The following is a 15,085-nucleotide window of genomic DNA, read 5'->3' as shown; positions in this document are numbered from 1 at the left end:
AAGAAGAAGGTGGCTGGCAAGAGCAGATTGCAGTTAGCACAGCAGAGTGCAGGTTGCGGATTGCAGAGAAGTGGATAGAAGGTTGCAGACAGTGTGACTCCTGCTTCCTGTGTCTCCAACCCAGCCGCCAGCGAGAATATAGTGGTATGACTCCCCTATCTATGGCTCCATGGGTGTTCCTTTTTGGCCTCACCATGTCCTGCCTTCTTATGTGGGGAGTGGGAACAGAGACCCCACATGACTCCCTGCACAACAAATGGTGCAGCGAGCAGGGTACGGTGCTGGCCAAAGCTCTCCAAAGGGCGGTGGAGCAGTTTGTGCATATGAACACTCAGTCTCAGGAAGACCAAGAGGAGCAGTTGCCGGAGAGCTGGACCCCCGTGGAGGGGTGGGAAGACGTGGATGTTTCCCCAACCAGCATAGGCTGGAGAAAGCGAAGGTCGTTGCAGTCCTGTGGGCTTGGAAGTGCTTGCTGAGGCCCTCACCCCCAGGTTGGGGAGGACTTGGAGCCCTTGTCCTGCGGAGAGGGCACACATTATGAGGCTAACGCACAGCCCTGGTGAATGACTGTGGACTATGGGGAATTGCCTTCCATCCCTAATTTAATGGACCACTTGACTGTTTGCTTGGGAACTTTCCACCATGTAGTGGAACTGGCAGATACTTGGTTTTGAGTCTTGATTGGCCGCCATCGAGAATATGTAAGCACCTTGACTGTGAGTCACTGTTGTTCCAGCACGGTACCCTGAGAGGCCCAGAGAGATTGGCAGTGCCCTGAGAACCCTGGCTGAGTCCGGGAAGTCTGGCTGTGCCCAGAGAGAGTGGCAGAGCCCTGGCTGAGTCCAGGAAGTCTGGCTGTGCCCAGAGAGAGTGGCAGTGCCCTGAGAGACCTTGGCTATGCCCGGAGAGATTGGTGATACCCTAAGAAGCACAGGAAGTCTGGCTGTGCCCAGAAGTACTGGTGGTGCCCTGAGAAATCCTGGCTGTGCCTGGGGAGACTGGTGGTACCCTAAGAAGCCCAGGAAGTCTGGCTGTGCCCAGAAGCACTGGTAGTGCCCTGAGAAACCCTGGCCGTGTCCAGAGAGCCTGGCTGTGTCCAGGATATTGTATTCACCTCCAGGCTCCTCACACAGGGCCCCTCGCGGAAGTCGCTTGTCGCATAACTTGTGAGGCGAGACCCTGTAGCGGTGGAGTGTGGGGACAGAGCCAGGAGTGCAGTTTCCAAGCTCCCAGCCTCACGTGGAAAGGTGCTGGCTCAGATAGTAAATGGCCATCAACTGTGATTGCATGGCCATCAGCTGTAACCAGTGAGCCATTGGCCACTAATATAACTGGCGTGGCTACGCTAGCAGCAAAAATGGGGGCTAGCAAGAAAAATGGGGCTAGCAAGAAGATGGTGGCTGGCAAGTGCGGACTGCAGTTAGCACAGCAGAGGGTGGGTTGCAGATTGCAGAGAAGTGGACGGCAGGTTGCAGACAGTGTGGCTCCTGCTTCCTGTGTCTCCAACCCAGCTGCCAGCGAGAATATAATGGTATGACTCCCCTATCTATGGCTCCGTGGGTGTTCCTTTTTGGCCTTACCGTATTCTGCATTCTTATGTGGGGAGCGGGAGCAGAAACCCCGCATGAATCCCTGCATGACACCTCAATTTTGAATTAATCAAATACTTCTTCCCTTTGTATATAGAACACTCACACATGTTTCTTCTTATTACCGAGCTGAACACAAAAGTATACACCTCTCTGCCATGTCATGTATTTTTAATAATCATGGATTATTTGTTTCAGCCTTGTAGTTCTAAACTTTCATATTGTAATTAAAAGTGTAACTCTACTTTGATCTTTTAAAAATATGTACACATATATTTTTTATTTCTGGCTCACTAAGATATGTTAACACTGAGTTAATTTAACTTTTAAAGTTGATGTCTCAGGGATGTTTGGAGTTGAATTGTTCAGTGCTGCATATGTGTTAGTCTGAATACTTGCTCTAACCTTACCTCCTATGTCTGGTTCTATTATACCTCAGAACAATGGGCCATTATAAATGTTGCATTTGAGAAGATTAAAGTTATAAAACAGAGCTGAGCAGATTAGGTTTTGACATTGGCTTTTGAATATTACAATGCTTCCCCACTTTTAAAAAGAATTCCTCACGCAGATATTCCGACATGTAACCTATAGCTATACTCCCCAGAGAGTAAAATCACTTTTTGTATGTCTATTTCAGAAACTGGCCGATTTATTTTAAAGAACCTAGTCATTAATATTTAGTAAAATGAAGTCTCTTTTCGCAAGTGAATAATCCCCTTCCCAAATACATTTTCTTTTCTCTAAGTTGAAAATTTCCTTTCTGAGTTTTCTTAAATCATGGCCCTTTCACATTACATGTAAGACACTTCAAATTTCCCTTTCTTTTTTTTTTTTTTTAAAGATTTTATTGGGGAAGAGAAACAGGACTTTATTGGGGAACAGTGTGTACTTCCAGGCCTTTTTTCCAAGTCAAGTTGTTGTCCTTTCAGTCTTAGTTATGGAGGGCGCAGCTCAGCTCCTGGTCCAGTTGCCATTGCTAGTTGCAGAGGGCACTGCCCAGCATCCCTTGCGGGAGTCAAGGAATCGAACTGGCAGTCTTGTGGTTAAGAGCCCACTGGCCCATGTGGGAATCGAACTGGCAGCCTTCAGAGTTAGGAGCATGGAGCTACAACCGCCTGAGCCACCAGGCCACCCCAAATTTCCTTTTCTTGATCAACTCTCCAGAAATGACTGACTTCTAAACCCACCCCCTAACCCCTGGGAATCAACTCTATTTTTCAAATTTCCAATTTAGAATGTCTGTCTTCAACTACACATTCATTTGTGCTCACCTAAATGATTGGTGTTTGTCAGCAGCAGTAGATTGTTCTCTCTCTCTCTCTCTCTCTCTCTCTCTCTCTCTCTCTCTCTCTCTCTCTCCCTCCCTCCCTCTCTCTCCCTCTCTCTCTCCTGTGAGTCATCACAATTCAGCAGAATCACAATAGAGAGTTCAGAACCTGTCGCCCACACCTTACTGTAAGCTAAAGGAACCAGAAGAGAAGACAGCTTTCTCTTGTAAAATGTCAAGTGTTCAGCGTGTCTCCATTGGGGGCTGAATAGAAATGTAAACTTAGAAAAGTAAGTCCCTGGGTTGAGCAAAGCTTTGAGCACAGGCATACTTCATTTTCTTTTGCTTCGCTTTATTGCACTTCACAGGTGTTGTGTGTTTTTTTACCAATTGAAGGCAAGACCCTCCACCAGCAAAAAAGATTACAACTCGCTTTACTGTGGTGGTCTGGAATCAAACTCACAATATCCCCAAGGTATGCCTATATCCTGAGTCCAAAGTTGATTTTCCCTGCAAGGGCATATAATCCATCGTTTTAGCTCCCTCTTTCATCAGGCTTAACTCTGCAACACCAACGTGGTGTCTTATTTGTTCTGACTGGGTAGGAAAACTCACAAGACAAACAGCAGATTTTCAGGTTTGTCTCCAGCAGTGAGCACAGCTATTGTACACGGGAGGCGGGAGGTCTGGTGGGTGGTCTTCCTTCCAAGGCTTCTCAAATGTAGTTTCTCTTTTCTGAACAAACCCATCGCACACCATGTGGTACTTATTAACGATTCTGCTTGGTCAACAAAGGGTGCAAGAGGGTTTTGGAAAACCCACTATTGGTCTTGTATTTGGCTATCATTATGCCTTTTGTGAGCAGATACAAAGTAGTGTGCCTAAAAGTCCACACTGAGGTTGAGTAAAGAGGATATCCAACTGGAATAAACTCAGGTATCTAACCAAAGGTTTCTTTTGCTGTTGGGATTATTTTGTTACATTCAGACAGAGAGGAATGCATTTAGACAGATTGGCATGATTTGGACTGGAGATTTGACCAAGCAATCAGAGGCAGGAAGAGGAAGAATGGCCAGGGAAAGGGAGGGGGTGAAATCAAATGTTCGCTCTGTATTTCACTCCAGAAAACAGCTCACGGTTTATAATTACCCACCTTGTTTTGCAGCTCAGGATAAAAGTGGCGTTGCACCAAACCCTACCCCAGCAGCCGTCGTGATTAGAAAGCACTCCACACCTTAGAGAACCGAGGAGACATGAGCATAATTTTAAATGCAAATTAAATTGAGGGGGTAGCGGAGAGAACACATAAAAGACAGTAAAACAAAACCTTTCAATTTTCTTAAATTAGCAGTCTAATGTGTTCTAAAGAGCAGCTCCACTCAGATCTCTTCTTAGGGGTTGCGTTTCATCACAATATAAAATGGGCAAATCCATCACTTTTCTCTGCTCAGTGCTCTTGAATTGAGATTGAAGGGAAAATTAGAGGCTGTTCATTTGGGCTCCTGGGCTCAGCATCGTGCACAGCTTCGTTTCATGCTCTACGGTGTCCTCTTCAAAGGGGCCAAGAAGTGCTGGTGAGTATCTACTAACTTTAAGACTTCCTTTCTTATATGTTTTTTTGGCTACCTTTCTTTTAGGAGGAGAGGGGGCAATTTCACAAAAGATATATGTTATAAGGCATCTTTTAAAAGCTGGGAAATTTCAGGCAGCTTTTAAGCTCCTTCCAGTGACTGATTCACAGAAGGCAAGAGAGTTATTTTCAGCCTAGATGCCGATGGCTGATCTTTGTATTAATTATAACAAGGGGATGTTTAACATATGCTAGCTAAAATGATTTTTTCCTACCACCCTTACCCAGCATTAGGGTAAGAACTGGTGCCCCCAACAATTTCTAGACAACTTTCCTATCATATTAACTATTTAATCGTGTAATTCTGCTATAATTGCGAATCAAACTGAGACTGTGGGGACCAGAAAAAAAATCATTACACCAAACACCATTTCTTAATGACTATGACACTTCTCTGAATAAGAGATGGGGCGGGGGGGGGGGGGGAGGTGGAGAATGGACTCACGTGATAGTTACATGTAGATTTTGATGGTGATGATTTTCTGCCAAAGTTTTACACAGGAAACTGGTCATTTTCTTCCTTCACACTGCAGGATACAAAGAGGCTGAGGTTGGCGTCACCTTCCGTTGCTAAGGTAACGTGTTCTGACCATTTTATCTGATAAAGCAAGTCCAGTAGATGGTATATGTTTTATCGTCGTTCTCATCAAAGAATCAAAATTGTTTCCTTTCATAGGGAATATTTAGTAAGATCAAGGACACTGGCTGAAATTGCTCTTGCTTTTGTTGCCTGCGGTTAGCCCTTGATTTTTTTTCTTTTTTGTCAGTAAGTATGATTTGCTCTTGGGGTAACTTTGGTTAGAGTTAAAAGTTTCTTCTTACCAGATGTGGTTTCTTAAATTAAAATGTGCACTGTTAGAAAGAGAAATAGCTGGATTAGGCTTCTGGGCTTGATTTCAATGACTTTGTCTTAATTAATTCTTTCCAAAAACATCCTGCAGAAATAGAGATATTTGTGCGAGTGTCAGGGAAAGGCTACATATGCTCAGTAGAACCGAACAGGCTGAATGTTTTTTTAATAAAGTGTATTAGCTGCCGAACAGACTAGTACATGATAATATTGTGGGGATCCTTGCAATTCTGAAATAATTGTCACTGCTCTAGACTCCAGAATTCTTTCTTAAAAGCAGCCGAGGTCAGGGGCAAGCAGGGGATGATCCTGTAGCACTTGACAAAATGTGCTGGAGGGAATCACTAGAAAGGAAGGAATTCAAGACATTTTACAGCAAACATGTCAGCATGTGTCATATATGCAAAACATATATGAGTGGAGGCTCGGATTCCAAGGCCACTCTTGCTGCTCAAGGGAAATCAGAATTCATTGGATCAATTGAGGACCAGCTACTCAGAAACACTAACACTTAATGATGTCATTTATCAGACAGACCTTTTGAAAACCGGTAGCAAAGGATTTGAATAGTATATTTTTCAGTTATTATACAGCAAGGAAAGACTGGTATGTCCTCTCTCTTGAGCCTGGATCATCTGTTTGATTGTTTTGTTTTGTTTTTCTGAGTGTAATATATTACTGCAAATGAACGTTGGTTAAATTTTGCATGTTTCTCACGCAATAGGAAAGCTATGTCAATGGGTGTCTTTAGAATTGGAAATGTCAGTCAAATAATGGGATATTATAATGAGGTATTTCTTATTCCAAAATTATACACACACACACACACACACACACACACACACACACACACACATGTTTGGAGCTTAAAAATCTATTTGACAGTCTAAAATATTGTGAGTTTTGTTTTCCTCTTTCATAGGCATACAAGTGACTGATTTGTCTTAAAACTCTGCTTTTGGCACATCGAAGATGGATTATCCCAAAATGGATTATTTTCTGGATGTGGAGTCTGCTCATAGACTCTTGGATGTTGAGTCGGCTCAACGATTCTTCTACAGTCAAGGAGCACAAGGTAATAAAATGGGAGAAAGAGAGGAAACTCCTCTCCTTTGTATGTTGGTTTTATGTTAACAATGCAGTGTGGGCTGTTGCAGTTTGAGCTCTGCTGCACTTCAACAACTGGGATTTCTAAACTAATAACCTCTATCAGACTGTGGCAGAAATTAAGGCAGGCATATAATAGAATGAATAATTCCAAATTTCTTGGGTATGGTGAAAAGGCAACCTACCCAACTTTGGGTACAAAAGTCCCTTGTAAAGCTATGTTAGAAAATGATTTCCTGACCTCCTTGCGCCCAAAGCATACTTTTGAAAGACATCAGGGATGCGTTCGGCCCCTCGGGAAAGGCTGGGTTTGCAGGCACTGCACTTGAGGAGATCTAGGGCACCCTGACCATCTCACTGAAATCCAGCCAGATTAGGCGCTCCTGATATCAGCTTTGAGCTTCTATGCTGCATTATCTGTTTTAGATGAACGCTGTTACTGCTTCAAGGAATTAACAGTGCACTCAGAGAGCAGTAAGGGACCTGCCTGTTATGAAGTGTTTCTGATGTGTACATTTTAATGACATATTTTAAGATGGCAAATTAGGCTGCAGTTTGTTTGTTCTTCTGTTCAAAGGCGTATTTAGAATGTTTAGCCACCACATTAAAGTACAGAAAGAAGCTGGAGTGTTTTGTGGGATCTCCTGATAGGCAGGAGAAATTTAAAGCATATTTCGTATTTTCTCTTCTCCACGGAATAGTTGGGGGAGTCAGTCAAAGCAGCCTGGTAATCGGCATATTCCAAACGGTACAAGTGATGCACAGAGGCGAAGGGCAGTACCTATATTCTTAAACAGAAAAGTAGTCGAATTCTTGCAAGTCACAAGAGAGGAAAATGCTCTTTTGATAATGCTGGCTTCTTTCACTGGTAGGTGGTGATAGAACTTCACACAGAGCACTGATAATATTCTGCCTTGGCTTTCCCCACAGTCTCTTCTAAATTGGCTTTACCTCGCTCTCAAACCAATTTCTCATGGCAATCCTGAGGGCTTGCAAGCCGCCTCCTCCTGTTTCTAGTTTCTCGGGCATGATCCCAAGAGGGGATGGTGGATTTCTTTGGATCAGTGCACTCATCAGCAGAGCTTAAATTCAGAAAAGTGATGTAATAGCTAATTCTTTTCATACCTCTGGTTGTATGTAGTCAGCATTGCTACTCTCAGCCACTTCATAAGGCATGAAAATGTTACTGAAATAGGAGAAGGGTAAGAGACTGGCCAGAACCCTTAGTCTCCTCTGGGTCTGCAAGGAAGAAGATACGAGAAGTGCATGGAGAACAGAGGCTGAAGGGAAAGGGGGCTGAGGCAGGGCTTGATCCCATCTCCACTCCCATGTTTAAACATTGCTGGGTCTTGTCCATTCAGTGCGAATGGGAGAACAATGTTCGGTGGTAGACTCACCCACCTGAGCTGCATAACTGTTGGCAGAGCAGAGAAGAGGAGTGCAGTTAATTATAGGTAATAAAGATGTCCACTCGGCCTTGCAGTAGAGACAGTTTAACCATAAGAGAAGACTGTGGGCTTCAGGCTTTTATGGAAGGAAAGCAGGCAGGCTGTGGGAGGCGCAGAGGACTCAAGGCAGCCGAGTGGTTGTTGGCAGATGGAGCTGGGGGTGGTGTGGTCAGAACTGTCGCCATCAGTGACTGTGGTTTAGACTCCAGAGCTGGAAGTCAGAAAATGCATGGGTGGTGGTAGCATAAGCTACTGCTGCTTCCTGAGGTCACATTCATTTTAGGGTGATCAGAATGATGTTCCAATCAAAGAATTTTGGATCTGTAGTAAGGGTGGAAGTTTCCCTAAACATCATCTAGGTCTATTTCCAAAACCCCTAGGTTTCCTGAATCAGAAGTCCATGTGTACAGCATAGGAGTTTGCATGTAAGCAAGAGCTCCCGTGATGGTTACCTAGGCAGCACAGCAGTCTAGGGCACCACATTTAAGAACCAGTCCAATACAGTCCAATTTCTGTCTTTCCACCCTCGAACAGGAACACTTGCCTCAGCATCAGAGGCAGGATGCACAGGGGTTACAGACTGTGGACCCTCGCTGCCCACATTCAAATCCTATGTCTAATACAGTGATTCCAAGCAAATTAACCTTTTTAATCAATTCCCTCTGCAAATAACAGTGGCTAATTCATAAGTTGTTAAGTGCATTAATGAAGTAAGATTTTAAAATGCTTAAAACAGTATCTGCCACATAACAAACGCTATACATAAGCAAATCAATAAAATAAACATCCCTGCAAAAGTCCATCTCTCCTCTGAGATTTCATAAAGAAGCCATTGCATTGCAAACAAGAAATGTGGCTGTAGGAGTTTAACCTCCTATTTTTGGGGGGAAAAAAATTAAATAAATGTTAAAACATGGCAACATGGCGGTCATTTTCCTTGCTCCATCAAAACCTACCTCAGGGCAAAACTGAAAACTAGTAAGTCCGTCTTGGTACTCCCTATTTCGTTAGTCCTTCATTTCACTTGAAAGTTCAGAGCCACCTTCCTTCCAGTACCTTATCCAGAGCCCCACCACCTAGGACAGTCGCTCCCCAGCGTCTGCTCTCTGGAGTTCTGCTGCCACTGTGTTGTGGGGCTTGTCACTGCATTGCCCTGGCTCCTTACAGCAGCTTCCTTCCACTCGGCACAGACTCCACAGTCTTTCCTATATAACAAGCCCCTCCATCCGATAAAGGGCTCCAGATGAATGAACAAAGGCCATGGAGCATGGCTTGTACCCATCCCTTTCTGAACCAAATGCACATGTTTTAGAGTGGATGACTGAAGCCCACATCTTACTGGTGGCAAGGCTCTGAGGACCAGTGGGAGGGTAGCACAGTGGCATCTGAGGCAGTGAGAGCCTGTGCTGCTGCTGAATCACAACACAGGCCAGCTCGCTACATGGCCAACCCAGCCTAGGTATAGAGGGATTAGGAAGGTCAAGTAGCCCTGTTTTGGTTCTCTCTCCTACCGTGCTTCCCTGAAAATAAGACCTAACTGGAAAAGAAGCCCGAGCATGATTTTTCAGGATGACATCCCCTGAACATAAGCCCTAATGCATCTTTTGGAGCAAAAATTAATGTAAGACCCGGTCTTACTTTCGGGAAACCATTGTAGCAAGAAGGTCCGATTGGGAACACAGTATGGAGTAGAGCACCTGGAAGATGTGTGACCTACAACTTGGTCAGCCTAACTGGTGTGTGATTATTGCCTTTTTGAGTTGTCCATTATGGAGTTCTACAGACTGATCAAATGGTCTTACAGGTATGGATACTTTTACAGGGGAAAGCAATAAAGTATGAGTATCTCTCATTTTCCCCATTACCATTCTTGCATTAATTTTTATTTACAAATTCGTGAACTTCTTGGAGACCAACCCTTTCTATATGAATGACGTGCAAAATGGTCATCCAAAGCAACTAGATGAGAATTACAATGTTTTTGACCCATCATAGTTGTTTCAAATTTTCTTGTAAAGTGGTAAAAAGCCTGTCCCTAAGAAGAGGATGTTTCTAGCTATTAAAAGCAAGAGGAATTCAGAGGGCGAGAAGAAAAAGAAGGAAAAAAGCTATCCAATCTACCATGGAACAGATTTGTCTGGAAGTCCTGGAAATTTTCAAAAGTCAGTTGTTTGTTCTGCTGAAATAGCAGGTTGTTTTTTTTTGTTTTTTTCCTCCCATCTCCATTTTTCTTTGGTTTGATCTCAAGGTAGGGAAGATGAGCCCACATCTCTGGGGATTCTGCTTTAGAAAGTATGATGTGCTGCAGAGAGCAGACCAAAGCCCAAGGTCATTTGTTCATCTCCCGGTGGTGAAGGATGCTTTCCTGATTCATCTGTGAGTGCTTTGTCAACAGTAAATCCTGCTCACACACAGGGAGTTCTTTGAAGGTCCCCATTAACTCAATTGAACTCTAGAGGTTGAAGATACACATGGCAAAAAGATCAGGCATGTCTTGACATCACATAACTTGAGTTCACTCATTGTGCAGGTTTCTGACCATGATAGCTCATATACTCAACTTCAGACTCTGTAATTTATGTTGCTGAACGGTTGACCTAGGAGGGAAGTCGTACTATAAAATCACAAAATTAGGATCATGGAATTTTGAGGTTGAGATGGACATTATAGATCAGAGAGTCCCTAAAACAAGTGAAACAAAATTTGTGAGGGCCAGGCGCAGGTCCCAATGCTATGTTTTCAACAAGCCAGTGGGTTATTCTGGTGAGCACTAAGTGTTGAGAACCACGTATGGATCATTCATCACTTGCTGGTCCAAATCTGGGAGCATCAGCTGCATCTGGGAGCTTGTTAGAAATGCAGAACCTCAGTCCTCATCCCAGATCTAGAGAAGCATTATCTGCATTCTAACAATATGCTAGGTAATTTATGTTAAAATTTGAGACTCGATGATTGAATCCAGTGCACGTTAGAAACTCCTGGTGAGCTTTGATGACCTCAAGGCAGGACTCACACAGCAGGACCAATTAAATCAGAGTCTTTAGAGGTGAGCCCCACACTGAGGAATCTCTTTAATTGTCCCTAGTGATTCAAGTGTTCAACTGGGGCTGAGAACTTCTCACGTGTCATTTTATAGACAAGGAGGCTTTAGCGTGTCGTGCAGCTGTTCTTGCCGAGTATCTTTTTGTCTAGGTCTTTCCTTTTAAATGAATCCAAACCATTGGAAAGGTGCAAATGGACTTTTAAAAAAAAGAACTGGACTCTGTATCTAATGCTGCACTTTGCATATTCATTGTATCCATTAATCCTTAAAGAAACTTGAGGAAGAGGAATTATGTCCATTTCACAGATTAGAAAAGACTACACATTTAGGTAGCAGCATAGCCAGGATTTGAAGTCAAGCATATCAGACTCCAACTACCCCACAGGCAGTGAAGGTCATGTTCATGACCAGATCACACTTCCAGAGAAGCTGAAGCTCAGAGTGGTTCAGCCACGTGTCCAAATCACACAGCCTCTAGTCAGAAGGTGAAAACTAGAATCAGATCTCTTCTTACCACACATCAAGTGTGGGGAAAGTACCCCTTCTGCTGTGCTGGGTTTCTTTTCGCAAAGACCATCAATATCCTTGGACATTTAAATTACCTTCAAAAAGGGAAAATACATTAGAAGGGAGCCAATTGACTAAAGTCACTAGGAATCAAATGTATGACTCCTGCTCACAATTTCCCTCCTTTTATCATTTTTAAAATAACTCTTAGCATTGGAACCAGGTGCTATAATCATTGTCGCTTCATCATAATGCATCCTTTCTGCCATCTACATTATCTTGTTCAACAAAGATAAATGTCATTTTTGACAACTGATGGATGCCACAGTGAGCAGCTAAGAGTCTCTTCAAGTTGTATTTGGAAATAGAGAGGAATTCATCTGAATCCCCCCTCTCAGTCACTCTTCCCCCCACCCCTGCCACACACACACACAAAACTGCTTCCCAGCTCCACCTTTAACCCATCTTGTGAAATCTGTCAAAACAGCTGCTTTTTAAATCTTTAGCTTTTAGTTCAATGTACTCTAAACCTAATTCTAAACCTCTGGGACTTCTTAACATGACCCCAAGAGAAAAAGACATGTAGTAGCTCTCACTGACTTGCAAATCATTGATAATAGTCGTCTGCACAGAATGTGTTCATGCTATTTCCTTTCCTGTGCTTAATGCAAGACCCAGCCCCAACGTCACCGCCTCTGAACAAGACTTTTCCAGGCCATTCTCCTCTAGCATTCTGTTCAGCCTATATAATAGCCATTGTCATATTGCATTGGTCTGCTTTCACTGCTTACTAGATGCGTGAGCTCACATAAATGGCTTCAGTTCGCTAAGCCTCAGGGTTCTAATCAAAACAGATGTAATGCTAGCTCTGAATTCATAGGAGTTTTTTGAGAATTAAGAGAGTTATGCCTATCAAGTGTTTAGTATATTGTTATTATTATTGTTTAGTTATCGATGCTATTGTTTTATTATTCCTTAGGTGTCTGTTACCTACTTAAATCATGGTGATCTCCTTAAATATTTTCTGAGTGCCTAGTTCCATCCTTGGTACACAGCAGAAGCATTAAGGTTTATCAGATGTCTCTGTTGAACTGAAGAAATGAAAATGCTTAAATCTGCATTACAAAGAAAAACTTGGGATTCAGGGAAAGGACTTTTGACAATTAAAGATTTGGAAAATAGAACCTCCTAAGACCTTTAAAGGACTAACATCTTTAGTTGAAAATAGAGATCCTGCTTAAGGCTGAAGGGAGGGGCAGGTAAAAATAATTTTCAAATACAGAGAGATGCAGGAAGTAGCACAAAGTCATCAACTCTGCAGCAGCTCCTATAAAACAGAAGAAATTTAAAAAGCAAAAGCAAAAAGAAAATACAGCAGGAGGGAACTAGTATACTAGTGAAGAGAATTACTAACCTTTTAAAATAGATTTCCCGGGGTCGCTGAATAGTCCCCTTTTTAGAAGGGTTTTTAAATATACAATAGTCTGTGAACACTGAGATTTATTCTGCCTACAAGTAGAATTATGAAAATGGTGACGACTCAACCTTTACTCTGATGAATTTAATTGAGATCAATTGAAAAGCTGCTCTGAATACATTCCAGAAAGTAGCTCTGAGCTGTACCTTAGATGAGATTCCTTTTCCTTTCCTTCTTTAGGTCGTTAGTGCCTAGTCCAGTCCTTATAATTTTTGGCTGATTAAACCTCAAACCAACTACCATTAACACTCCTCCTTCCGACCAGACTCAGTGGAAGGTGTCTGTAGATATCCACTTAACCCACCACCCATCCCGCCCCAAGTTCTTGCACTTTGAAAACCGCTCTGCAGGCCTGGTTATGGTGTCTCTAGCAGTCTTGCTGAGTGGGTTGTCTTCCTTTCCTATGTCTGTCCCTGAGACTTTAATATCATGGCCATAGATGTGTCTCATATCTGCCCTTGCAGGTGTAATTTGCTCCGTAATGACGGAGGCAGGAAAAGTGATGCAAGGCAACTGGATCCTTGTTTGGGGCATGAGTACCAATTGGATCATCATCTGTCCCATTTACCACTCTACTGTCCTCCCCCTTGGCCCTCAGAGTCCTACTCAGCACAGCAAAACCCGCCACATCTTCTCTGTCTTCTCATGGTGATGTCCTCACCAAGCAGTTTACCTGTAGTGATTGTATTCCCCGGGCGGGCCCTTGTCTCTGAGAAGTGCTTCAGACAACACTTTCCTTATGTAGTTCACAGCCTTGTTTTTATGGTGCTCGAGGCATCACCCTCAGTAGATACTTGTTTTTCGGGTTTTGGTTTTTGCTCTGTAACTCTAGACAGGAAGTAGCACGCTGTGCTTCACTCATGGATGACAAGTTAACTACCAAGCCTTCCTTCCTAACCTCCCACATACTCCATTTTAGACCTCTAATTGTTCACACCCAGGCTCTCCAAACCTGTGTTTAATACCGGGAACATTTTGTGTGAAAAAGAGCATGAAAGCAGATCAAAAGGAAAAATATTATGGAGCTAGCCAGCCTGCCAATTCCGTCCATATGCAGGTAACCATGAACTCCAACCTTCGCTTTCTGGAGTGTGCCCTTGGAAACGTACACAAAGTTGCCTTCTTGGTGCCGACAATTTACCTGCACGTGGTCTTCTAATGCGCTCCGCGCCTTTGATCCCAGCAAGCATCTGCTTTGCCACGTATTGTGATTCAGAGCTCATAAGTAAACTAGGGCATGAGGATAAAAGGAAGAGAGAGAGGAGGAGAGACAACCAGGAAGAAAATCATACGAAAATACAGTGAAATAATTCCAATCAATTAATAACTCCTACATTCACATAAGGCATATAAGAGAGTAAAGACACAGCCCGCACACAGCTAACATCAGCCATGACCCAGTTAGCATAAACAATTCTCAGCTGCTTGGGAAAGAATTCTCACTCCACATTTGCCCAAACAAATCTGTTTCCCCCCCAAGAAACGTTCAGTACCAACCTCTGACTGAGCTGGCAGAGGCAAGGATAGGAGGTCTAGCACAGCAAAATCAGCTCATGGCCAACACCATCTTTAATATGTTTAAGAATATTTCAGTAAAAAATCAGTCCCACACACTCATACAACACCACTGAATGAATATTGGTGTTAAGTTAGACTTCTGAAATTCTAGGAATGAACAGAGATTATTTTACAGATCTATGTATCCTTTTTCAGTTACAAAACCAAAATGGTAAAATAAAAGCCTATGGCCAAAAAATTGAAAAGAAAATCAACCCTACACAATTCTTTTAATTCTTTTATACTTTCAGTCCCTTTCATACACATTCGTGTTTTTACAAAGTTGCAATTAGGGCATGTACAAAATTGGGGTGTCTGAAGGAAATCTTTTCCAGGATTGGCTGAACAATGTCATAGTATTTTCGGGCTTGGACTTGAGAGTAACACCAGATCTGAGGTCAAACTATGATTTCCCCTTCTTAGCTTATGATATGAGGCAAGTTATTTCATCTCACTTTGCCTCATTTTTCCCTTTTGAATGCAAATTATGATAGTAAGAATTCTTAGGTTTATGTTGTGGATTAAATGAAACCAAATAGCATTTCACAAACTGTGATAAAATATATGATTTTCAGGTATTCTTTTGTAATAATGTATTTGTCTGATT

At 42.8% G+C, this 15,085-nt stretch overlaps 1 protein-coding gene across 9 annotated transcripts in view; it reads left to right on the top strand.

Moving 5' to 3' along the window:
• Window positions 1–4,061: 4,061 nt before the first annotated feature.
• Window positions 4,062–15,085, top strand: part of PHACTR1 (phosphatase and actin regulator 1) — a 503,766-nt gene continuing 492,742 nt past the window's right edge. For 3 of the 9 annotated variants that reach the window (XM_074335219.1, XM_019742987.2, XM_019742983.2), the window contains exons 1-3: window positions 4,296–4,433; window positions 5,023–5,064; window positions 6,262–6,414. In XM_074335219.1, coding sequence (XP_074191320.1) covers window positions 6,312–6,414 — 103 coding nt within the window. In that variant the 5' untranslated portion in view covers window positions 4,296–4,433; window positions 5,023–5,064; window positions 6,262–6,311. The other 6 variants (XM_019742988.2, XM_074335214.1, XM_074335220.1 and 3 more) reach the window with 6 other exon arrangements.

The sequence above is a fragment of the Rhinolophus sinicus genome, linkage group LG06 (assembly GCF_036562045.2).
Source record: "Rhinolophus sinicus isolate RSC01 linkage group LG06, ASM3656204v1, whole genome shotgun sequence".
NCBI lineage: Eukaryota > Metazoa > Chordata > Mammalia > Chiroptera > Rhinolophidae > Rhinolophus > Rhinolophus sinicus.
Note: the sequence above shows the minus strand (reverse complement) of the source record. Positions and strands in the feature narration are given on the sequence as shown.